Here is a 25,388-nt window from a genome sequence, read left to right as displayed (position 1 = left end):
AGTGCCAGGGTCGTCATGGCTGCTCCTTAATCAGGGACTTGATGATTCTCTTGGTTGCGAGTCTTGAGCTCCTGCAGCTGCTTGGTCCAGGTGATTGCTGGAAGGCAAAATGCCCACTAGGCACATTGCAGCTTGACCCTGTTTTAGGGTTTTAGCTCTATTTAAGGGGCAGACACATCTCTGGCTGCTGATGGGGATGGTAGGAATTTGGTGAGTGCCATCTCTAGGAAGTTACCAAACTGTAGCGTGTCCTTCAGGGAAGGCCACCTTCTGGCCCTCCAAATAGAAGAACTGTTGCGGCATCACGAGGCCGAGGGTGGAGAGGTTCCGTCCGTCTGTGTTCTGAGACCGCAGCAGAACCAGCGTGTCCGCGAGCCCAGCAGGGGCTGCACCCCAGACCCTCTGATGCAGGCTTTGCACCCCTCTGGGCAGAAAGTCCGTGTTGCTCCCTGTGCTTAATGCAGAGCAGAGGACAAAGGGAATTGTATTTGTGGGCTTCAAGTTGAGCTCCCATCAGAATCTGTGTAGGTGAGAGCCTTAGAGGAGGGAGGGAGAGGGGTGAGGGGTGGGGGTTTCGAAGGCGCTTTGCATTCCTTGTTCACTGGCACTGAGGGAACGTCAGGTTACCCCCCTGCTCTTGGGAGGGAGGCTTTGAAGTTCGTGGTGAAGGTACAGGTCGCTGGACAGAGCCCAGGCTGGGATGCGCATGGGGACGCCTGAGCCTCGTCTTGCCGCCGTTTGCTGACACAGAATTTGTGTCCTTGGCCCACGTTTTATTTCCTTTCAGGAGAGCCCACGACCCTAAGCCCTCAGTGGCTTTCAGGCAGAAGAAGGCGCGTCCCGGGTTTGGCCAGCCGAAAGGGACGCGTCACATTCCTAAATTTAATCTCCTGGCTTCAGGGAGGAAATGGTCTTTGCCTCCAGGGAGGGAGGCAGCGTGGATCTTGGGTTTGCCTTGGGTTTAAGGGATCCACCTGGTCCCTTTGTAGCCACTCCCTCTGCTGGCAATTTGTCAAGCCCAGCCTAAGAAAAGTCTCTGAATTCCTGGAAACGCAACACACGTGACTTGGCTGCTTCCCTTGGTTTCACTCCAAATGTCTGGTCCCTCTGTTCTCCTGGCCAGCTCCTAGGTGTCATTTTGACCTGACCGGTTCCAGGGAAGCCTGGACCCTCAAAAGCTGGAGGACCCACCATCCCTCCATTACACCTCTGTTCCCCCGTGAACGAGCACACGTGTCATGTGTCGCTGTGTGGCGTAATACGATGTGTAAGCGACGGTGTGATACTCGGGAGTCTTACTCTGTCTCTTTTTCTTCTGGGGCGACACCACCGTCCGCACAAAGCTGTCTGAACGTGAACATTTGGGTGATTTTGATGTGGCCCAAACTCCCCCAACGAACGTACCTTCAGGTTGGTTTTCCTCTTTGATATTTTGCTTTTGTGAACAGACAGAGGAGCCCATCAGTTGTATGTAGTGAGAAAGTAAACGCCCCACTCCACTCAGCCTTTAGCTGGATGGAGATCTAGTAGTAAGATAGCACTTGAGCCGGGAATGGACGTTTCGGCCAGAATCTCAAAAGCGTGCCCTGGAAGGAGAAGACGGTCTCAGGGCTGAGCGCGCTGCTCCACGCTGGAGCCTCAGGTTCTGACAGCTGTACCTGCCGGGGTATTCGTGGCACAGGCGACACAGGCCACGATCCTGTAGAGAATTTTCTTTGCCTTTCCATTCACCTTGGCGGTTGCACACTTTGCTTTTGCTCCTGCGTGCAGTTTTACGTTTATCCCAGGCTGGTTTCTTCTCTGATTTCCGCCACTTTTACAGACGGTCAAGAACATTTCTTAACCAAGTAGAATTTGGTGGCGGGAGGGATGGGGTAGGACGGGGTGATCGTGAGGGCGTGGGTCCGCACCCGACCGCATCTGGGGTCCTAGTTCCCTGGTAAGGATAGAACTCGTGGCCCTGCCGTGAAAGCACCGAGTCCTCCTCACTGAACAGCCAGGGACATTCCTGGAATTGCTTTAACGCAAGACGTCTCATTCGGAGGAATTTTTGAGTGACGTTGTACACTTGAGTGTGAGTGTGAGCAGTGATTATAGTTCATACCAATTTACGGTTTTGTGAATTTACTAGCTTAAAGGGTTCTGGGGGTTTCTTTTTGTTTTAAAAGGTCGAAACTCTTCTTTAAGTCCGTGGAATACCAAAACCAAAATCTGTAGAATATTTTCAAGAGTGCAGGCTTTGTTCAGAATGTGAGCGCTTTGCTCCACTGAACCGAACGGTAGTAAGATTTGTAGAAGAGACGCAGAGTGAAAGGCACGTCTTTTTATTGAGTGACATGACAGCACCCGTCGCGTGAGTTACCGGCTGGAGTTTAGAGACAGGCCGTGTTGGGCTAAACTCCTTATTGCTGTTTTCAGCCCTTGGGTAATAATCAGAAGCTTTCTCTGAAGAGAGTGGGGTCAGCTGTCAGACTCCTAGGTATCTACCGGCCAGCAGGGCTGGGATCAAATGCAGCAGCCAGTAGATACGGGATGGGGCAAGAGGTCACCTTGTCCCTTTGTTGCTGCCGGGAGAGAGGCTTGTCCTGGTGCCAGCGGGGCCAGAGCTGTGACTTGGTGGCCAGAAGATGTGTCTGACCCTGCCTTGGGTTCCGTGAGGGTGGAGGGACAGCAGGGTCTCCCCGGTTCCTTGGCCGGGGAAGGACCCGCCCCCACCCCTTGCTCTCTGACATCCCCCCAGGACTGGTTCCGGAGTAGGTGCTTCAGGATGGGCGTCTGGGCGCCCCCCCGCCGACTCCTGGAGCTGGCCGGCCAGAGCCTGCTGCAGAACGAGGCCTTGGCCGTCGCGGCCCTGGAGGAGCTGCCCGTGGAGCTCTTCCCTCCGCTGTTTACGGCGGCCTTTGCCGGGAGGCACACCCATGCCGTGAAGGCGATGGTGCAGGCCTGGCCCTTTGCCTGCCTCCCTCTGGGCGCCCTGATGAAGGACCACGAGCCTCATCTGGAGACCTTCCAGGCTGCACTCGACGGCCTGGACCTCCTGCTTGCTGAGGAGGTCCGCCCCAGGTAAGGTCGACCTGGCAGACTGGTGGGGCCTGGGGGTGTGAGCAAGATGCAGCCAGGCCAGGAGGATGACCTGGGAACAGGCGTTCGGGGGGAGAGGACTGGTTGAGGGGACAAAAGGCACGTGGCCCTCCCCCAGTGTGCCTTAAAGCGGGGACCAAGGCGGGCCCGGCAGCCAGAGGAGCTGTGGCGTGTGGAGTGCAGCGCCCTCGCGGGGTCCTGGTGCCCGTCGGCCCCTGCGCAGCTCAGTGTGTCCCCCTCGGCCCCGCAGGCGGTGGAAGCTGCAGGTGCTGGACTTGCGCCGCAACGCCCACCGGGACTTCTGGACCCTGTGGTGTGGCATCAAGGCCAGCGTGTGCTCGCTGCTGGAGGCCGAGCCGGCCCAGCCCATGCAGAAGGCGCGCAGGGTGGAGGCGCAGGCGGGGCTGAAGCCGGCGCGGGCCCCTGTGGAGGTGCTGGTCGACCTGTGCCTCAAGGAGGACACGCTGGACGAGACCCTCAGCTACCTGTTGAAGAAGGCCAAGCAGAGGAGGAGCCTGCTGCACCTGCGCTGCCAGAAGCTGAGAATCTTCACCATCCCCGTGCAGAGCATCAGGAGGATCCTGAAGCTGGTGCAGCTGGACTCCATCCAGGACCTGGAGGTGAACTGCACCTGGAAGCTGGCCACGCTGGGCAGGTTCCTGCCGCACCTGGGCCGGATGGGCAACCTGCGCCGGCTGCTGCTGTCGCGCGTGCGCCTGTTGCCGCACACCGCCCCCGCCCGGGAGGCGCACTGCGTCCGCCAGCTCACCGCCCAGTTCCTGAACCTGCCCCACCTGCAGGAGCTCTCCCTGGACTCCATCTCCTTCCTCGAGGGCCGCCTGCACCAGGTGCTCAGGTGAGGCGTGGCGCCAGGTCCGCAGACCAGAACCGGCCTGTCTGGTTTCGTGGCCGCTGGGGACATTGCCAGGGTGCACGGGTCGCTGGGAAGTCCTCAGGGTGCCGCCGCTCTGTCCGCGGGCGTCTGGTCAGGTCACCTCCCTGGTCAGGGTCAGAGGCGTGGCCTAGGTTAGACGTTGTCAAAGGGGACTGCTTGCTGGCCGTGCACGTAGTCGGGGTCAGGTGTGATGCCCTTGGGCATTCTTTCCGAGAGAGCGCTGTCTTAGCGGAGACGATGACAGAGAAGTCGGCGAGAAGCACGTCGGTCCATCAGGCGTGAGGTTAGAAGTCCGAAGCGCTGTCTCTCCCTCGCACCCGCCGCTTCTGTCCTGAGCTGGTTTAGGCTCCAGGTGAGCTTTGGGAAGTGGGTGATTCTGGAGATGACAAGGAGGGATCAGGCGGGGAAAATTGTGGCTCCTAAGCAGTCCAGAGAAGAGAAAAGGTCCCACGAGCATCATTGTTGAAGTGGCTCCATTCTCTTCCAGTCCAAATGACAAGCATTGTTTTCCTTTCCGACTTCTGAATACGTAGGAAATCCTCAGTATCAGGTTGTCGCTCTGCCTTGAACACAGTGGTAAAAGCTGAGAGGATGCAGCCTAGTGTGGCCATATGAATGAGTTGCATTGATTCTCTTTTTGGCAGCTGCAGAGTCCAAGCATTAGCGGTAAATATGTTCACTGGGAAACCAGAAAAAGGAAAGAAGAAAAAAAAGGAGATGGACGGTCTGGGAACCGTCCAGGGGATGTTCGGCCAGTGATGGTGTGGAACCCCAGCCCACGTCCACTGCATCCAGCCTGCTGTTGAATTCAACTAGTCGTGTCTTGTAAAACCACCCTAATTCCTGCTACCCCAATACTAATAAGCTGACGTAGGCAAATAACACTTGTTTCCTGTTTGTTTCCCACACGGAAAATAGTTCATCATTTTGTGCAGGGGGAGGTCATACCCCTGTGAGCATGACCTTCCCCCCGGAAGAGCCCCTGCCTTCCCGTCAAGAAGGGGAGAGGCCAGCCCCGAGCCAGTGAGATGCCCTGCGTTGCGGTGAAACAGGCCTCTCCTCCCCACGTCCTTCGGCCCGCCACCTCTGCCCCTGGGACTGACTGCCCTGTGTCTCCCCCAGGTGCCTGAAGACCCCTCTGGAGACCCTGTGCATCAGCAACTGCCTGATTTCGGAGTCAGACCTGACGTACCTGTCGCAGTGCCCAAGCGTCAGCCTCCTGAAGGACCTGGGGCTCAGCGGGGTCAACCTGACCAGCCTCAGCCTGGAGCCCCTGCAGGTCCTGATCGAGAGGACCTCGGCCACCCTGCAGGACCTGGACCTGGACGAGTGCGGCATCATGGACTCCCAGTTCAGCGCCCTCCTGCCCTCCCTGAGCCGCTGCTCCCAGCTCACCACCTTCCGCTTCTGCGGCAACCCCATCTCCATGTCCGTGCTGGAGAGCCTGCTGCAGCACACCGTGGGGCTGAGCAAGCTGAGTCTGGTGCTGTACCCCGCACCCCTGGAGAGCTATGAGGATGTGCGCGGCACCCTGCACCCGGGCCTCCTGGCTCAGCTGCACGCCCGGCTCAGGCAGCTGCTGCGCACGTCTGGGCGGGCCAGCACGGTCTGGTTCAGCTCCAACACCTGTCCCCACTGCGGTGACGAGATCTTCTACGGCATCTGGCCCATCCTGTGCCCCTGCTACATGCCCGCCTAGCCCAGGTCACGAGTTGCAGGCTTTGTCCCTGGCACCGGGACACTGCCACCCAGACCTCAGTGCATCTAGAAGGAAGACAAACCACAGTTTCAGACAGTTGTTCAGCGCATGCGGGCAAAGGAAAGGTGATATAGAGTGGGCGGGGAGGGAGGGGTTGGTGGTATTCTTTGGAGAGATGTGCTCCGACCAAGTTGGAAATGTGAACCTGAACTCTGGAGGCGGGGTTTTGGGCTTGGGAGGTTGTTGGCGTCATTACCCCCGTGTTGGATTGTTAACAGAGAAATAAAGGGAAGTTCAGTGTGAATCATTTGGGGTCCTCTGTCATCTGTGTCCATGATTTTCCCCTTTAAACTCATGAGTCTTCCTGTTGGTGGTTAAATAAAAGGGCCTGAGCGTGAGTGGGGCCTAGATGCGCTCCGATAGGCAAGGATCGGCTACAGGAGTTCAGGGCCCTGTTTGCCCACTCCGTGTGGTTCTCATTTCCAGGGCATCCACGTCCTCACTCGTTTCGGAGGCTGTTCGATCCGTCGTCATAATACGAGGTGCGTCCTCAGGGCCTGCAACGAACTAAGTGTCCAGGAGCGAGCACCGCTGGAGGGGACCGTCTTCCACGGGACCCTCGCTGCTAACCCCACCCAGGCCCTGGACTCCGGCATTTTCCCCGGTGGATCCAGCAGATGCCAAGCCTCCATCTCAGCCCCTGGGCGGTGCCAAGACAGGTTCACTGTGCAAAGTCAGGCCCGGGGTCCTGGGGGATATTCACCCTCAGACCATCTGGAGCCTCTGGGAGCCAGCAGCCCGTTCCCACTTTCCCACTGCTCCTCCGTATCTGCCACTGTGGGACTCCGTGGACCGTAGGCAGCCGGGCTTCTCTGCCCAATGCATTCTACAGGCGAGAATACTGCAGTGGGTAGCCAGCCGTCCTCTTTTCCAGGACATCTCCCCAACCCAGGGATTGAACTTGGGTCTCCCGCCCCCCACCACTCATATTCCTTTCCTGGCTGCAGACCCAAACGCCTTCCAGTACATTCATCTGCTCTCAAGCCATCGACACAAAGCTGCTGTCCTCCTTCCTGGAAACCTTCCCTGCAGAAGAGGTTGAACTCATGTCCTCTGCTTCTTCGTAACCTAACATGGGAAGGCTTTTCTGTACATCTGTTGATAAGCTTCAGTGTGTTCTGCTGGACAACAGTGGTTTCTCTTCGTTTTCTTTTTTTTTTTTTTTTTTTCACATAAAACACATACTCCCCTTCACATGCAGGGTGGTTTGAGCACAGGCCTCGCTCTGTTCTCACGGGGTTCTGTCCCTCACAGTCTAGGAGAGAAGTAAGAGAAATCGGGGCCAGAAAGAGTTGGGCGGGGACCTTTAGCAGCAGTGGTCTGCAAGACGTGGTCCACAGGAGCAGGCTGCATCCTGGAAAATCTGGGCCGGTGGGCATTTGTTGATGGGTGGGAGTCACCTGGGAGCTGAGTCATCACCTGCATACCCCCTACCTGTCCTTGAAGTGAGCCCTCTCTAGGGACCCCGATGTAAAGAATGTGTTAAAGTACTAAGGTGGCCACCAGAAATAGCACAGACTTAAACAAGAGGAAGCGTTTTTCTCCCGGTTCTGGAGGCCAGAAATGTAGGATCAAGGTGTTGACAGTGTGGTGCCTCCGCAGGTCTCTTTCTTTGATGTGCAGACAGCTGCATTCTCGTGTCCTCCTGTCTCTTCATGTCCAATCATGCTTGATGTCTTCTTGAGTGTCCTAATTTCCTCTTTTTTTTTTTTTTTTTGTTTGTTTGTTTGTTTTATTTCCTGGCCGAGGTGCTTTGCTTCTGGGTCTTAGTTGCAGACCAGGGATTGACTTTGGGTCCTTGGCAGTGAAAGCTCTGAGCCCTAACCCCTGGCTTGCCAGGGGTCGTCCTCTCTCTTCTTATATAGACAACCATCAGATTGGACCAGGGCTCACCCTGGTGACCTCGTTTGAACTTCATCACCTCGTTAACGATACCATCTCCAAATACGGTAACATTCCAAAGTGTTGGGGGTTAGGACTTCTACAGATAGTTTTCAAACATGTATTGCTTTATTTGACTGCACCCGGTGTTAGTTGTGGCAGGTGGGGTCTTCGGTCTTCCGGGCAGCACGTGGGATCTAGTTCCCTGACCAGGGACCGCAGCCCAGGCCCCTGCACTGGGAGTGCAGGGTCTTAGCCACTGGACCATTGTGAAAGTCCCCTCAACATACGGATTTTGCAGGACACAATGAAGCCCCAGACAGGGTTGATGGTAGGGTGATTTGCCCGGCTACACATTTGCACCCTACCTGCTCCTTAGAAAAATCTGAGACCTTTAATAACGTTGACTCCCTGTTCCCAGTTTTGGAGATATTGATTCTGTGGGTGTGGAGTAAGATCTGCAGAAGCAACCAGAGCATCAGTACTTTGCAAAAGCTCTCTGGGGCTCGCTGTTTAATGTGGACACCTTAAGCAGCCTGGGTAACACCTGGAGTTGTGAGAAACTCAGACTCTCAGGCCCTACGCCCAACCGTTGGACAAGAATGTGTTTTTGCACAGGACACACAGGCAATTCCTTAGATTCCCTGAGGCTTAAGACAGCACAGCCTGGGAGATTTCAGAGTGTGGCCCAAACTGAGAAGTTTGGATCCAGGTCTCTGGGCTTTGATCATACCCTACCTTCCTTCAATACCAAGAACATCCCGAAGGCGTGAGAGAGGCTGCACGTGTCCTATATTCTTGGAAGGGTGGTGGGGAGGATGAGGCTCCCAGCTCGAGCTACAGCATCTGATGGGTTTATTGAATTACCACTAACCCGCTCCTCCCAAGGCAAGTGCTCAGTGTGTCACATGAAGAAAAAAATGAATCTCTGACCCTTGACCGTCAGGGTGTCCTGAAGGCGTAGATTCTTGGGTATTTTAAACATGTGCTTATTGTGGTTTGGGCTCCCGCTGTGGCTCAGCTGGTAAAGAATCTGCCTGCGATGTGGGAGACCTGAGTTTGATCCCTGGGTTGGGAAGATCCCCTGGAGAAGGGAAAGGCTACCCACTCCAGTACTCTAGCCTGTAGGATTCCACAGACTGGATAGTCCACGCCGTCCACAAGGGTCGGACACCGTGGAGCGACTTTCAGGGTCACCCTTGTGGTTTAGTTGCTAAGTTGTGTCTGACCCTTTTGAGACCCCAGACACTGTAGCCTGCCAGGCTCCTCTGTCCATGGGATTTCCCAGGGAAGAATACTGGAGTGGGTTGTCATTTCTTCCTCCAGGGCATCTTTCCGACCCAGAGAATGAACCCAGGTCTCCTGCATTAACAGGTGGATTCTTTCCCGCCGGGCCACCAGAGATCAAACTTTCCCACAGTATTGGAGGGTTTTACTCCCTGGGACCCGCTTCACTTCAGAATCAAAGGGGGTGGCAAACATTGACCTTTCAGATTCCCAGGCCCCCTCCTCTGGCAGTTTGAGTTTCTTAGTTCTGATATGCCGCCCTGGAATCTCAATGTTTAACAAGGTCCCAGGTGATTCTGAGATTTGAGCAATCTTTAGAAGCACACGAAAGTGAAAGTGTTAGTCATCCAGTTGTGTTGGACTCTTTGCAAACCCAAGGATCCTGGCTCCCCAGGCTCCTCTGTCCATGGAATTCTCCAGGCAAGAATACTGGAGTGGACAGCCCTTCTCTTCTCCAGGAGATCTTCCCGACCCAGGGATCAAAGCCCGGTCTCCTGTACTGCAGGCAGATATTTTTACTGTCTGAGCCATCAGGGAAGCCCAGCAGCATAAATAGGGAGTCACAATTTTCCTTCCTATCCCCTAAGTTTGTGCAAACCTTTCAAAATTGACATCGACTATGTTTTTGTCATAAGCCTAGGCACTGCAAAGGATGTAGTTTTTGGCATACAATAAAAATAAACCCTTTAAGTACATAAAACTAGGAATTCCCGGGCAAACCCGTGGGTAGTGCTCAATGCTTTCACTCTGGCGTCCTGGGTTCAGTCCCTGGTCAGGAAACTAAGATCCTGCAGGCAGTCTCATGGGATGTCCATAAATAAATAAAACTGTTAATGCCATGCTTTCAAATATATCCAGAAGAATGATGTAAACCGCATAGAGTTGTTTTATGTATTAATTTTTATTGACTTATTTGGCTGCCTCGGGTCTTAGTTGTGGCATGCGGGATCCTTTGTCCGTTCTACTGCCCTCTGGCATGTGGGATCTTAGTTCCTTAGAACCACGGATCAAACCCGCGTTGCCTGCATTGGAAGGCAGATTCTCAATCACTGGACCCCCAGGGAAGTCCCCAGCCTTGGGTTTTGATACTCAGCAACTTTGGAGAAGGACATGGCAACCCACTCCAGCACTTTTGCCTGGAGAATGCCATGGTTAGAGGAGCCTGGCTGGCTACAGTCCATGGGGTCACAAAGAGTCAGACAGGACTGAGCAGCTAGGCACAGCACTCACCATCAACCATCTTGCTGCTAAGTCGCTTCAGTTGTGTTCGACTCTGTGCGACCCTATAGACGGAAGCCCACCAGGCTCCCCCATCCCTGGGATTCTCTAGGCAAGAACACTGGAGGGGGCCGCCATTTCCTTCTCCAATATGTGAAAGGGAGAAATGAAAGTGAAGTCACTCAGTCATGTCTGACTCTCAGCCACCCCATGGACTGGTGCTAAAGCTGATACTCAAGTATTTTGGCCACCTCACGCGTAGAGTTTATTCATAAAAATCTCTGATGATGGGAGGGATTTGGATCAGGAGGAGAAGGGAACGACAGAGGTTGAGATGGCTGGGTGGCATCATCGTCTTGATGAACATATGTTTTACTGAACTCTGGGAATTGGTAATGGGCACGAGGCCTGGTGTGGTGCAACCCATGGGGCCACAAAGATTTGGACACGGGTCTGTGACTGAAATGAAAAGTAAGTTTACTGTTTTGTTGTTGTTGTTGAGTATGTCATTGGGAATATATGAAAGGAACAAGTGTAATACATATGTGTGTATATATATATATATATATGTATATGTATATGTATATGTATATGTATTTTATGTATTTTAGAACCCGTTCAAGTGATATTTCATGTGTTAAGTAACTACACTCCTGTTTGACACTCTGTATTACACAGACTGTCACCATCGTGTATTCTCAAGCCATGGGATTCTCAAGGTGAAAAAATAGGAATGGGTTGCCATCCATAGTTCTAGGAGATCTTCCCAAATCAGATTGAACATGCATAACTTATGACCTCTGTGTGAGAAGACAGGTTCCTTACTAGTACTACCTGGGCAACTATTAGTTTATATATAGCTACACATACACATGCATATGTATATGTCGAAAGTTTAGATATATAATTTTGCTGTCTACACGTAGCAGTATATATTTTGCAGGAGGTATATAACTGCAGGTATGTCCTTTTGCAGGATCTGATGATTTGCTGAAAGTGCTTTCACTTACATTCATGTCAGTGAATTATATAATTTCCCTTATGACTTACCCTTTAAAATATTGGTTCTTTAGGAGTATCTTGTATAATTTTTCACAACTGACAAATTTGCAAACACATATCCCATTTTTAAATTTTATCTTCACATCTGGTTTTCAGAGAACATATCTGGTATTATGTAAAATACTAAGAAATTGTTTTATGCCTTAATGTAAAGCATATTTTTTGAGAATATTCCAGAGAAAGTTCAGGTACAATTGAAAATGTTTTATATATATATATATATATATATATATATATATTTAAAATTATGTAACTACATTGATATGTTCAAATAGGCATATAAACACATACTGTGTGTGTATATAAATAATATATATTACCCTTCTTTGATCTTGAAGTGTTTCGGGTCATGTTCTTCAGATTTATAGTTTGCTTTCAGTCTCCTGTATCTTTGGGATTTGTACTAAACCTGTATTAGGTATTTTCACATTACTTTAGGTCCTCTGACTCTGATGCTGGGAGGGATTGGAGGCAGGAGGAGAAGGGGGCGGCAGAGGATGAGGTGGCTGGATGGCATCACTGACTTGATGAACGTGAGTTTGAGTGAACTCTGAGAGATGGTGATGGACAGGGAGGCCTGGTGTGCTGTGATTCATGGGGTGGCAAAGAGTCGGACATGACTGAGCAACTGAACTGAACTGGACTGATGTCCTGTTCATGTAGAAGCCCACAGTCAACTTCTTTGAGAGTGTAAGGATCTTTATAGAGACTAATTTTTTCTGAGGTTGTAGAGAATAGAGCACACTGTGAACCAAGAAATTTGCCAGCCATATCAGTAAACAAATGATGCTGCAGACATCAAGTCATAAGCCCTTGAATCTATCCATAAACATGAAACCTGGGGGAACTCTTGATGAAATCAGGTTGCCCACTATCAAGTCCTTAGTTACTGCACTTGCCACTAGTGTGGCCTGAAGAACTGACTTGAGACAGAATAGATCCTAGCCCTAGTTAAGGTGATTATCAAAGGAATTATTTCAAGAAGCCCAGATTTTTGCATCTTCCCATAGGTAAAAATATCTGAATCCATTCACTTGAGGTGTCCAGTTTTTCTTTCATTAACCATAATATTTGGACAGTCTCCATACCTGATCATTGTACCAAAACTTCTGTAAAACTTGGATCCTCCTATCCTTTGTCAGAGCAGTCTTTTTGCAATACTTGAGAAGTCGCTCCTCATGATTAAATCCTTCTTAGAATGAAAGGCTTGATGAAGAAAACCTAATTCTCCATTTTTGGACTATGCATTTTTTCCAGTCAGTAGCACACATTCTAGAATTGCAATATAAGGGATTCTTGTGCAGCACCTCACTGTTAACCTATGTTTACTAATTCCTACTTCACATAATTTTGAATGTCAAAGGTCAGCTATTACTTATTAAAACTTGAGGGGATTCATGGTTTCATAAACCGGTGACATCAGTTTATGAAAATATATAATGATATATGTTTACTTTACTTTTAGAAAGCTGTTCTTTATTTTAGAAACAATGGAAAATTAGTGAAGTGAAGGGACACAAGTATAGAGTCTGAATTTATTCTGGCTAACATAGCTCTGCATTTAAGTTTGTCTTTTTTTTTTTTTTTTTTTTTTCTTTGCCTGTACATCCTAAAGCCATCCTGGATACACATTTTAATTGACATGCACTGTGATGCTTTACTTGTCACTAGCACAAATTAGACAAGGACTGATTTTCTTTCTTTACAATGTTGTGTTAGTGTCTGCTGCCCAGCAAAATAAATCAGTTATTAGTAAATACAGGTGAGCCTCCCTTTTGAGCAGTCCTCCCATCTCCCACTTTGGCCTTCTCTCCTACTCCAAAATCAACTCCACTAGAGCACTCCATAACAACAGCTATCTACTACATACTTGGTATGTCCTTCCTGCACTGTGTCCACAAGTCTGTTTTCCATGACTGCATCTCTTCCTACACTCCAAATGGATTATTCAGCATCTGTTTTCTGGATTCCACTTAAATGCATTAATATGCACACATATATATTACTTCTTTATTTGGTTGCCACAAACCTCAATTACTGTGTGTGGAATCTAATTCCATGACAAGGGCAAACCTGGGACCCCTGCATAGGGATCATGGTGTCTTAGCCACTGGACCAACAGGACAGTCCCCTGATGTTTTTTTTTTTTTAATGATGGCCATTCGGAATGGTGCAGGGTGATATGTTGTTGTACTTTTGATCTGTGTGATTTTGTTAAGTTGAGGTCGTTTGTGCTATGTTTAGTTTTTGGAGAGCTTCTATCACAAACACTTGTTGAATTATTTCAAAACATTTCACCAACTCTTGAGGTGATCATATGGTTTTAATCTTTCACTATACATTGATATGCAGCTATTGAAGAATGTTTCCATATCTTGAATAAATCCCACATTTAATTATGGTGTCCAATCCTTTTATGGTGTTGGTGGAATTTTTTGCTCATATTTTGCTAAGGATGTTTGCCTCTGTTCATCTATGAGATATTAGTCTCTAACTTTCTTTTTCTGTGTTATCTCGGTGTTGGTATCAGGGTGATGGTGAACTTGTAGGACGAGTTTTGGGTTTTCCTTCCACTCTAGAATTTTGGAAGCGTTTCAGAAGTGCATGTTCTAGCAGTTCTCTGACTGGTTCGTAAAATTTCCATGTGAAGCCATCTGGAGTTTATGTTTGTCAACTGGAAATTTTTCATCACAGTTTCAATATTAGTGCTTGTAATGGCTCAGTTCATATTTTCTGTTTCTTCTTACTTGAATTTCTTAGCATTTGTCCATGGCTCAGATTCTAAATTTTATTGACTTATAGTTGTTTGCTATAGTCCCTTATGATTCTTTGTTATTTCTGTTATATCAGTTATAATATCATCCTTTATCATGTCAAATTTGATTGATTTGTTGTCTTTTTTTACTTGATAAGTCTGGACCATGATTTGTCTATTTTGTTTCTCCTCTCCAAGAGACCCCTTTTAGTGATACTGATTTTAGATTTTTTTTTTTATCATTTCTTTTCTTTAATTTCTGCTCTGAGTTTTATCATTTTTTTTCCCTTCTGTTTACTTTTATCATTTTTTCCCCTTTTGCCTTTTTGCCTTTTTTCTTCTTTCTCTAAATGCTTTATATTTAAGGTTATGTTGATTATTTGAGATGTGTAGAGTTTATCAACTTCACTCTTTTACTGCTTTAGCATGCTCCATAACTTTTGGATAATCGTGTTTTTTAATATTATTTTCTTCTAAGATTTTTCTTTCATTTTCTCTCAGATTTCATGAGTGATCTCTTGGCCATGTAGAGTTGTATTTATTCATCTACATGGATTCGTGTTTTTCACAGTCCTCACCTTCAAATTCTGCTATGTAAATTATAACATTGTGGTTAAAAAAAATGACTCATACCATTACCACTATCTCAAATTTACCAAGGCTTGATTTGAGATCCCCTTTGTGATATATCTTAAAGATATTTTATTTTCACTTTAGAAAAAATGTGCATTCTGCTCTGCTTCATTGAAATGTCCTATAGGTATCAATTAACTTTGTCAGGTCTCTTGTGCCTTTGAACACTTGTGTTTCATTTCCAACTTCATTTCTAAATTGGAGGATAATTTCTTTCCAATGTTGTGTTGGCTTCTGCTGTACAACAATGTGTATTAGCATATAGGAGACCAAAGTCATTTTTTGTGTGTGTTGTTAATTGTTTGTTACTTATTCATTTTCTAGTCCCTCCAGAAATGTTTCTCATCTTTTCTCCATTCCTATAATGTTTTATCACCTTTACTACCACAGCATCCAAGTTATTTTCAGGGAGCCTGCCCACTTTTTCTTTCACTATGTTTTGAGTTTTTACCACATTCCTTTGCCTACAACATATTTCTCTGACTTCACATTTCCCTACTTACTGTGTTAATCGTCATTTCTTCCCAAACTGCTGTGTAATAGTTATTGCTCCTCGTCTCCACTCCAAGTTGATAAAGTTGGTTGAGTGGCTAGTGTGAGCTTTGCAGTTGGAGAGACTGACAACTATTTTCTTGAGTCTGCAGCTGAGTCTTCCATCTCTAATGGTGGGACCATATCTGTTCGTGTCATTTGTAGGTGTCTATGGGATTAGTCTGACATTAGGCAGTCTATTTGCTGATGATTGGTTGTGTTTTTCTGTCTTGCTTGTTGTGTGGTGTCAGGCATCAGCCCTGGGTTGTGTAGGCAGTTGGGTGCAGTGCATCTGAGATTAAGATGCCTTCAAGGAGACTGCCAGCAGTTATTATTCAGTGTAGACAGGAATTCTCTAGTGTCCCATGATCCTGGTCTCAGTGTGAAAAGTTGTAATGGAATGCAAAGATGCCGGGATTCTTGGCCTCCGGAGGAGATGAATTCAATCCGGGGCCAGAGATAAGGCTGGATCACTCAGAGCTTTGTATAATAAAATTTTATTAAAGTTTCAATGAGATAGAGAAAACTTCTGACATAGGCATCAGAAGGGGGCAGAAAGAGTACCCCCCTGCTAGTCTTCAGCTGGATGTTATATAGTCACTAGCAGTCTCTTAATGGAAGAAAGGAATGTTTTAAAACTGAGTGGTACCAGGCCCCCTCACACATAAGATGCATTTTGGGATAATCTTGGCATCAGATGGTTCATCCCGAGCCATAAAATGATTAACTTGAATCTTGTAGAAGGACAGATTACCATACAAATAGATTCATTTACATAGATGAGGGAAATACTATCTGAGTATGACATACTGGTTTGTCAAGTAGGTTCTGAGCCATTAGGAGGAACTGACTTGAGAACAGAGTTTGGGGTAAAAGCATAGTACATTAGCATAGTTTAAGACAAACATTTCCATAAGAAAAATGCATTGGTTATCTCAAGGTTTAAGAATAGTTAACTTCAGATGAAACCAGGTGTCATTCTGGCAACACAACATTTTAAGAGAAACCTCCTTTTAAATTTGTGTGAAGAAGGAAAAAATATTGCTAATTTGTTTCCTCCTGCTATTTAAGAGAGATAAAAATGTCTGATACTTTCAGGCCAATTCCTCTGTTTGGAGATCCCTGGCCTTCCTGCCCGTTACCCTCTCAGATGATGACAGCCAAAAATGTCAGGCCCAACTTATGCCCAGAAAACCACAATGGCATAGTGTTAGATTGAGGAGATTAAAAAAGTAAGATAGATAAAAGTGAAATAAGTAAATAAAAGGTGCCACAAGCAATAAACACTACAGATAAGACAACAGATTCATAATGAGAGCCAATAAAGTAAATCTCAAGGCAAAAAACACCATCAGAGCAGAGTGCCCACTGAAGAATAAAGAAAGCAAATCTGACAAGAAGATCAGAACAGCCCCCACAGAATAACAGAAAACCACAGTTAAGATAGAGGGGCATACCCGTGTTAAAGAATGAAGTGATGCAACAGCAACAAAAGGCACAGAAAATAGAAAACCAAAGTAAAAGTAGAAATAGCTATACAAAAAATAAAAATATGGTTGAAATAATCTTCAAAGCCAAATCAATGTGTAGTAACAAAGAAGCCTACAACTGAGAAAAATAGTTCACAAACAACACAACAATTCAATTCATCAAAAGAATAATACATATTTCTTAGTGTCTCATCTGTCAGTGCCCTAGTGCTCAACATGAGCCAGAGGACAATTACAGCTCTTTGGGAAGTTCTCCAAAAATGGAGAGAACTGGACTCTGCATCTCTCTAAGGACACCTCAGACTCAAAACTTCTATAATTCCTGTGCGTTCTTACAGCTGCCTGAGCCTGGGGATTTTTTTTTTTTTTCCATTTGACCTCTTCTCAGCTTTTGATGTATTCTATAGACACAGGGTCTGCGTCATTAATCCTGTGTATTTAATCTGCAGCATGCAAAACTTGTGGGAAGATTCCTAATCCTCTTCCTTAATGGTTCTGTCCCTGGGCCTCAGGTGTAAATTTCATCCTTCCTCACATGTGGTCACCAAATGAGTCTGCCCTGAGACACTTGTGGCACACTGGGGTCTGCCATGATGAGCACAAAAGGTGGTACAGCTGCTTGGAATGCTGGAACCATGGTGGTGCCAATTATGAATCGGAGCCAGCAGCCATATGCAGAATAGGTTTTGCCTTAATGGGATCCTTTTCTAGCCTGTGTTTGCAGGAGCATGAGTGGTACTTCTGCTAGTCTTTCTCTTGCCTTGTAGTAGGTGTTAACAGGTGGGAAGGTGAGGGGCTACCAAGGTATCTCTGCCTCCTGAGTGTGACACAGTACCTCCTCTTTGGCAGTTTGGGAATTCTCAAAAGGCATTCCCTGCTACACAACAACTCGTACCTGCTCCATCAGGCCATTTCCACATAGTCAACAGCAGTCCTCTCCCAGGATCCCTCTAAATCCAATGTTCCAGTTTCCAGACCCCATGCATACTGGCTGAGCTGCATTGCAGTTTGGACCATATAGGGCCACGGCACACATTGTCTGTGTGACTCTTGCTCTATCAAATTATATTTCATCAGCTGTTTTACCTTGTTCCCTTTCAGTCCAAAGTAATTTACCCTTTAGTGAAGGGGGTTGCCTCATTCTGGAAATCTCTTTCCTGCTTCTCCATCTCCCACCTGAGGCACAGTTTTTGTCTTGTTTCCTCTTATTCTCCTTCTCCCTTCTTCATTCCTTTCCACTCAGGTATGTCTGGAACCCACATGGGACACTCTGGTGATCAGGGTCTTCTGCTAGTATTTATCTGATGCTGTGGGAGAACTATTGTCCTTGCAGAAGTATTATTTGTGATTCATTCATTGAGAGAGTTGCATTTCACATCTGCCTACATTTCTGCCTTCTTGGGACTTCTCAGTTTTTCCTGGCAAACTCTATTATTCTTTTTTCCTTGACAGAAAAACATGAAACATTAGTTGCCATGAATTAATCTGTTTGATGGGATGTTGCTTATGTACACACGTAACTGGTACTACTTTGACTTCCAATATGCAATCAAGCATATTATGTTGTCATTTTTTTTTTTCCCCCTTGGAAATTTCTCTTAATGAGGAATTGTCATCAGCATGAAGAAATGCAGAACTTCCCACATAAAATATAAGAGCAAAATTGGGCTCAAAAAGGCAGCACTTGAAAATCTCTAGCTATTTTTTGAACATTCCTGACATTTTCCCAGAGTACAAATGTCTGACTTTGGATCTCGAAGCTCAACTCCATTCAGTAGGTATCAAAGGTGAGAGATTGCCATGGGAATAATTTAATTATTGTATAATAAGATGGCACGTTCATAGGAAATTACCAGTTGGTACTTGACTAATTGAAAAAAAAGAGAAAAACAACAGCAGTGACCAAAAAATAAAATTAAACACACACACACACACACACACACAAGAATGTGTAGTTAGTTATTTAATCATAAGAGGTATATATGAATTGATGTTTGTATCACAGAATAAGCAAGCAGATAGAATACAATCATCTATATCTGCTTAAATGTCTCTGCTAATGACTTGGACACTGTGAATCACACACAAACCAAAAAAGAAAGAAAGAAAGAAAGAAACATAATTTTGTACAATTCTTAGAGATAAGAATACAAGAATACCTTATATGTCTACTGGGAAACGTGTATGCTAGTAAAGGCTCAGCAGTTAGAATTGGACACGGGACAATGAACTGATTCAAATTGGGAAATGAACAAGTCAAAGCTATATATTGTTGCCCTGCTTATTTAACTTCTGTGCAGAGAACACCATGAAAAAATAAAAATCTAGATGAAGGTCAAGTTAGAAACAAAATTTATGTGGGCGATATGAATAACCTTAGTTATCCCAATGACAACACCGAAATGAAAGAAGAAATACAGTAATTAAGGCACCTCTTGATGAAAGTATTATCTGTTTCAAGTATAGACATCTGAAATGAGATAGTCCTACATAAAAGATGAAATTCTCAGTTTCACATATGAAATCTAGATGAAGATTTCAGGGTGTGAAACATAAAATTCTCCATTATTCACATATACAAATCTGGAGAAAGTTTTTCCAACTTAAAGTATGAATTCTGTGTACATCATACATGAAAGTATGGACACGAAATATTCTGCAGAAAGTGTGGGATTTTTTTACATTAGAGTTATGAAAATCTGGATGCAGATTCTTTGACAGGAAATACAAAAATGTCTATTTCACATATCCAAACATGGTCACATGAAACATGGAGTTTTTTCATATTTGTCATTTGAAAATATTTTTGAGGTCTTTTCTTCATGAAGTATTGAATACTGTCTATTTAACATTTGAAAAACCTGTTAATTTTCCTACAAGAAATATAGAATTTTCCCACAAATTTTCATGCTTGGGCTCTGAAATTCTCTATATTTTCATCAAGAATGTTTGGAAGTTCTTCTGATTATGAGATTTGGAATTCTGTGTATTTCCAATTTGGCAATCTGGGGAGAAATGTTCTCATATGAAATATGAATTCTCAATTTTTCACATGTGAAACATTTTCCGGATTTGTACACATGAAAGAGAATTTCCCATGATTTGGAAATTAAGATCTAAGCTAAGCTGCAAACATCAAACAGCTATATTTCATGTGTATCCTGAATACCATATAGAGTTTTCAGTATTTCTTAGATGAAAATCTGGATGAAGATTTCCCTACAAGATATAGGGAATTAATATATTTTGTACATGTAAAATCAAAATCCTTATGATTATACAATGGAAGTGATAAATAGATACAGGGGATTCTATCTGATAGATGAGTGCCTGAAGACCTGGATGGAGGTTAATGATACTGTTCAGGAAACAGTGATCAAGACCATCTGCATGAAAAAGAAATGAAAAATGGTAAAGTTATGAGGCCTCACAAAGAGCTGTAAAGAGGAGCGAAGCTAAACAAAAAGGGAAAAAAGAAAACTACAATCCTGTATACGAGACAGCAAAAGAGACACTGATGTATAGAACTGTCTTTTGGACTCTGTGGGAGAGGGAGAGGGTGGGATGATTTGGGAGAATGGCATTGAAACATGTATAATATCATATATGAAATGAGTCACCAGTCCAGGTTCGATGCACGATACTGGATGTTTGGGGCTGGTGCACTGGGATGACCCAGAGGGATGGTATGGGGAGGGAGGAAGGAGGAGGGTTCAGGATGGGGAACATATGTATACCTGTGGTGGGTTCATGTTAATGTATGGCAAAACCAATACAATATTGTAAAGTTAAAAAATAAAATAATAAAACTTTAGAGGGAAAAATGAACATTCACAGTGTTTTGTAACTATTGCCACTATTTCTGGAACGTTTTCATCATTCTTCCTGGCAGTGCCTGTTAAAGGAAAATTTTGCAACACCTATAAACGTTTTTATTTTATTTTAAAATGCAAAATATGTTGATTCATTGTTTTAATCAATTTGGAACGTGTTGAAATAGAAAATGAATGTTAACTGCTTCCTCTCAATCTGTATTTATATAACAATCAATCTGGATAGCACATGAAAAAAAGAAAAAGAAAATTATACACATTTGGATGAAGAGCCCCAAAGAACTGCAAGGAGAGGTAAAACCTTCCTCAGTTACCAGTGCCAATAAATAAAGCAAATCAATAGAATTGGAAAGCCTACTGATCTCTTCAAGAAAGTCACAGATACCAAGGGAAAATTTCGTGCAAAAATGGCCACAACAGCACATGAATGGATAAGAAAGCTGTGGTACATATACACAATGGAGTATTACTCAGCCATTAAAAAGAATACATTTGAATCAGTTCTAATGAGGTGGATGAAACTGGAGCCTATTATACAGAGTGAAGTAAGCCAGAAAGAAAAACACCAATACAGTATACTAACGCATATATATGGAATTTAGAAAGATGGTAACAATAACCCTGTGAACGAGACAGCAAAAGAGACAGTGATGTATAGAACAGTCTTTTGGACTCTGTGGGAGAGGAAGAGGGTGGGAAGATTTGGCAGAATGGCATTGAATCATGTAAAATATCATGTATGAAACGAGATGCCAGTCCAGGTTCGATGCACGATACTGGACGCTTGGGGCTAGTGCACTGGGACGACCCAGAGGGATGGTATGGGGAGGGAGGAGGGAGGAGGGTTCAGGATGGGGAACATATGTATACCTGTGGCGGGTTCATGTTAATGTATGGCAAAACCAATACAATATTGTAAAGTTTAAAAATTAAATAAAAATTAAAAAAAAAAAACCGCCCACAATAAAGGACAGAAATGGTACGAATGTAACCAAAGTAGAAACTATTAAGAAAAGGTGGGAAGAATACATGGATGAAATGTGCACAAAAGATCTTCATGACCCAGTTAAGCACGATGGTGTGATCATTCACCTGAGGACCCAACGTCCTGGAATGTGAAGTCTAGTGGGACTTAGGAAGCATAACTACAAACAAAGCTCGTGGAGGTGATGGAATTCAGTTGAGATATTTCAAACTCTAGAAGATGATGCTGTGAATGTGCTGCTCTCCATATGCCAGCAAATTTGGGAGACTCAGCTGTGGCCAGAGGACTGGAAATGGTCAGTTTTCATTCCAACCACAAAGAAAGGCGATCCAAAGAATGTCCAAACTATCACTTATTTGCACACATCTGACACACTCGCAAAGAACTGCTCAGAATTCCCCAAGCCAGGCTTCAACAGAATGTGAACCATGAGCTTCCAGATGTTCAAGCTGGATTTATAAAGGGCAGAGGAACCTGAGATTAAATTGTCAACACCCGTTGGGTCCTCCAAAAAGCAAGAGAACTCCAGGAAAGCAGCTACTCCTATTTGTCTATGCCAAAGACTTTGATTGACACAACAAAACGACACAAGAAAACAATCACATCAAAACGTGGAATATTCTTCCAAACATGGGAATACATGCCTCCTGAGAATTCTTACATTCATGTAAATATAATAAATATTTATCAACTTGGAAAAATTTCTCAGTAAATAGGAAAGGTAAATTATGATAGTAGTGCAGGTTATAGAACGTTGTTGAGTAATGTGTAGAGCATTTGATTGGTTATTACATTTCTTTATTGAGAATTCAGTAAGCACTTAAAATGTGTCATATGCAGGCTGTATGTTTCAGCTGATGTGAAAGATACATAAAGTAAAGAGGGTAGACCCAAAACACATTGAAGATATCTGTGCTCTCCTTCATAGGGGGCAAAGAGTATTTCCTTCCAACCCCAAGAAAGAGTTGAGACAAAGTTTTGAGACGGGGCTTAGCATGACTGAAAATAATTTGTGTGACTGTAGCTTCAGAAGAGGAAAATAATGAAATTACTAAGGAAAAGAGATATCATGTCTTGCAAGAACTTTTTAGCCATGCTGATGTGCTGCAGTAACCACCAGAAATTTATTCTGTCTCTGTGGGGAAAGATAAGCAACATCTAAACATGCATTTGGAATTATAGGGTGGAATCTTGGTGTCAGGAAATGAAGACATACCTTAAGGACAGCAGAGCAAAAATGACCCTATAGAATACGACTTGTAAAGTACATATCTTGTGCTGACCATGGGCCAGTCACTGATTATGTCATGCTATCTTTGGTAACACAGTGATGGTATAATTGTGACCATGATTTTGGATGTGCTACAATATCTATATTTTCAAGGATGAAATGAATTTCTATAATGAAAACAATCTGCTGTCTCATCTCTTAAGACTCCACCAGTAACTAATAGAATATAATATGTGAATGCACTGAAGTTCATACTGTGTATTTTCATTTTTCTAATTTTATTTGCATCTCTTTCTTCACCCATGCCATCCTAATTTAGACACTCCTTCATTTCAGCAGGGATGATTTCAGAAATGACTTTACATCCATTACCTCTTTTGCCTTGGTTCTCATTTTCTTGCGTACAAATATTATATCAGGTGTCATTTACCTAGGATGCATAACAAATGCTTTCTTGAACGGAAGAGTTTGGAATACCGTGCAGTAAAGTAGCCAACCATTGAACTAAAGCCTCATTTTACTCTTCTTTGTTTGAAAAGAGAAAATGAAACTATGAAGATGAACATGTAAATTTATTGTTCAAATACAGGAATTGTAGGTATTTGTTGACATCTCCCAACGTAACGTTCAATCTTCCTTAGGTTCCATAATCTGACACATATTTGATAGGTCAGTTTTAATTAGCATGGTTTTCATATACTGATGATTGTTGATGAGTTGACTTGAAAGAGAGGAGGCAGATGTGTAAGTGATTGTTGGCACTGAGAACCATAAGTTGCCTCTCTCTTGCAGGTTAAGAAAAGGACTGTCATGGCTTGACATATCGCTATGCCTGACTGGAAATTTAGAAGATCCCACCATCAGTCTGGAATAACTGCTCTATAATGGGGATACAATGTGGTTCTGAGAAGTAGATGCAGTTGTAGTAGCAAAGTCCTCAACATGGCCATTTACTTGAGTATAGCTGCTATGTGAGTGCCAATTAAAAATGCCCAACTTTTTTAAAACAGCAGGTTGATCTACCACAATCTGTTCTGTTTGTCTAACTGATATTGGTGATGGGTTAGGTAAGTCACATGGAGATAGGGCATTTGTATTAGTGACAATCTGGATGGTATGAGGCTTTTGTAATGAAAGGCACACTTAAACTTGTGGAGGCTGAAAACACGCTCTCTCTACTAATTTCTGGAAGAAACTCAGAGTTACAATCATCTTTGTTGACACTTGCTTTAACATGCTTCTTGTTATCTTGCACTAATGAAGATATTGGAGACACATTGTTAATCCCAACTCTTCTTTTCATTCTTAATAAAAGTTGAGGATGACCTCTTTTGAAATTTGGATTATAGTAGGTCTGTAACTAAAATCAAAGGATTACATTATTTAGTTTCTTTATGCTGCTGCTGCTGCTGCTAAGTCGCTTCAGTCGTGTCCGACTCTGTGCGACCCCATAGACAGAAGCCCACCAGGCTCCCCCATCCCTGGGATTCTCCAGGCAAGAACACTGGAGTACCAAGATAAAACTGACCAAGCAAAGCTAAGTTATAAAAATGTGTTCCTTTAATGAAATCAACTAAATAGCATCAAATAAAACACCTCCATTAGTAGTTTAACGGGTAACATGTTAGAAAGAATATGATCCTCAACGAAAAATATGTTGTATATATACAGTAAATACTACTTTAAGTAGCTTCAGGACTTGTATCTGGTTTCACATTGCTAGGAAAGTTTTTTAAACATCCAATATTTTAACATATCCAGCTGTTCTCAACTTCAAAAAATAAAACTTTTCAATGATAGCTACATATATGAACATGCTTTCTAGGGTCACATGATTTAATCTTACATATTGCCAATAAGTGAAAATGTTGGCATACCTTACTCAAAAGAGAGATGTTGTTTTCTTCTTCCAGAAAGACAGGTAGTGAATCAGACCTTTGAAAAGTTTGTCGCTTTTTACTAAATCCATAAAGGTTAAGCTGTTGAATTAAACTTTTCATAGTCTTGGTTTCAAATATTCTGAAAGGTGCCTTTCTTTCCAAGACTTCTTTCTGAAAGAGTTCTTCATTGATCACTATGCATGTGCCTCTCTCATCCCACCAAATAGATTCAAACTGATCACTTCCAACTATATTCCAAAGTTTTTGTGGAAATGTGAGTGAAAGAAAATTATTCACCTCATCTGTTTCAGAGACAGAATATTTGTAGCATGGCCTTTTTATCACAAGATCCTCAGACAAAGCCTGAAAAGCATATTCTTCAATCATAGATCTCAAAACCGAGTCCCTAGTAAGTGTATAATCATACAAAGAAGATCTAATGGAGGTTTCTGAATCAGTTGATTCATCCTTAGGAGGCCCATCTTGAATTTCTGAAGGAATATGTGCCATCTCAGAGAAATCTTTCTTCAGATACTTTTCTCATTTGTCTGACTTTACACATCACAACTTCAAAAATTGCTTGGCTGGCCTACAGATAGAAACTCTCTAGGCCATCACAGAGGTCCTCAAAGTCAAAAAGCTGTGACATCACGAAATCAGTGGTCTCCTAGCAATCGAAGGATAGCTGTGACATCACAAAGTCACTGGTCTCCTAGCCATTGAAGGGTAATGTTCAGCTAGTGTTTACTTCAGCATCAACTTAAAAATACAGACTGCCTACAGAAACAGTAACCAAAACCATGAAGCATGCAAAATATTCCTAAACAATTTTTACACAGAAAAATCACATCAATAAATCTACTTGGT

The 25,388-nt window shown here is 44.4% G+C and overlaps 1 protein-coding gene and 1 pseudogene across 1 annotated transcript; one reads left to right on the top strand and one right to left on the bottom strand.

Moving 5' to 3' along the window:
* The first annotated feature begins 1,374 nt into the window (after nucleotides 1-1,374).
* On the top strand, nucleotides 1,375-5,675 carry LOC102278304 (melanoma antigen preferentially expressed in tumors). Its single transcript, XM_005911955.2, has 4 exons — nucleotides 1,375-1,410; nucleotides 2,741-3,063; nucleotides 3,332-3,937; nucleotides 5,099-5,675. The coding sequence occupies exons 1-4, from the start codon at nucleotides 1,375-1,377 to the stop codon at nucleotides 5,673-5,675; spliced, it is 1,542 nt and encodes a 513-aa protein (XP_005912017.2).
* A 17,593-nt stretch (nucleotides 5,676-23,268) lies between these two features.
* On the bottom strand, nucleotides 23,269-25,031 carry LOC138987134 (heat shock transcription factor, Y-linked-like; annotated as a pseudogene).
* Nucleotides 25,032-25,388: the final 357 nt, after the last annotated feature.

This window comes from Bos mutus, unplaced genomic scaffold, assembly GCF_027580195.1.
Source record: "Bos mutus isolate GX-2022 unplaced genomic scaffold, NWIPB_WYAK_1.1 CTG746, whole genome shotgun sequence".
Classification (NCBI taxonomy): domain Eukaryota; kingdom Metazoa; phylum Chordata; class Mammalia; order Artiodactyla; family Bovidae; genus Bos; species Bos mutus.
The sequence above is the reverse complement of the archived record's forward strand: the minus strand, read 5'-3'. Positions and strand labels throughout refer to the sequence as shown.

Bases quoted from the DNA above. Each gene is read 5' to 3' on its own strand.
- LOC102278304 (XM_005911955.2), top strand. From the start codon at position 1,375: ATGTGGCCCAAACTCCCCCAACGAACGTACCTTCAG. The intron at 1,411-2,740 runs GTTGGTTTTCCT...ACATCCCCCCAG, and splicing joins CCCAACGAACGTACCTTCAG to GACTGGTTCCGGAGTAGGTG. The intron at 3,938-5,098 runs GTGAGGCGTGGC...TGTCTCCCCCAG, and splicing joins CGCCTGCACCAGGTGCTCAG to GTGCCTGAAGACCCCTCTGG.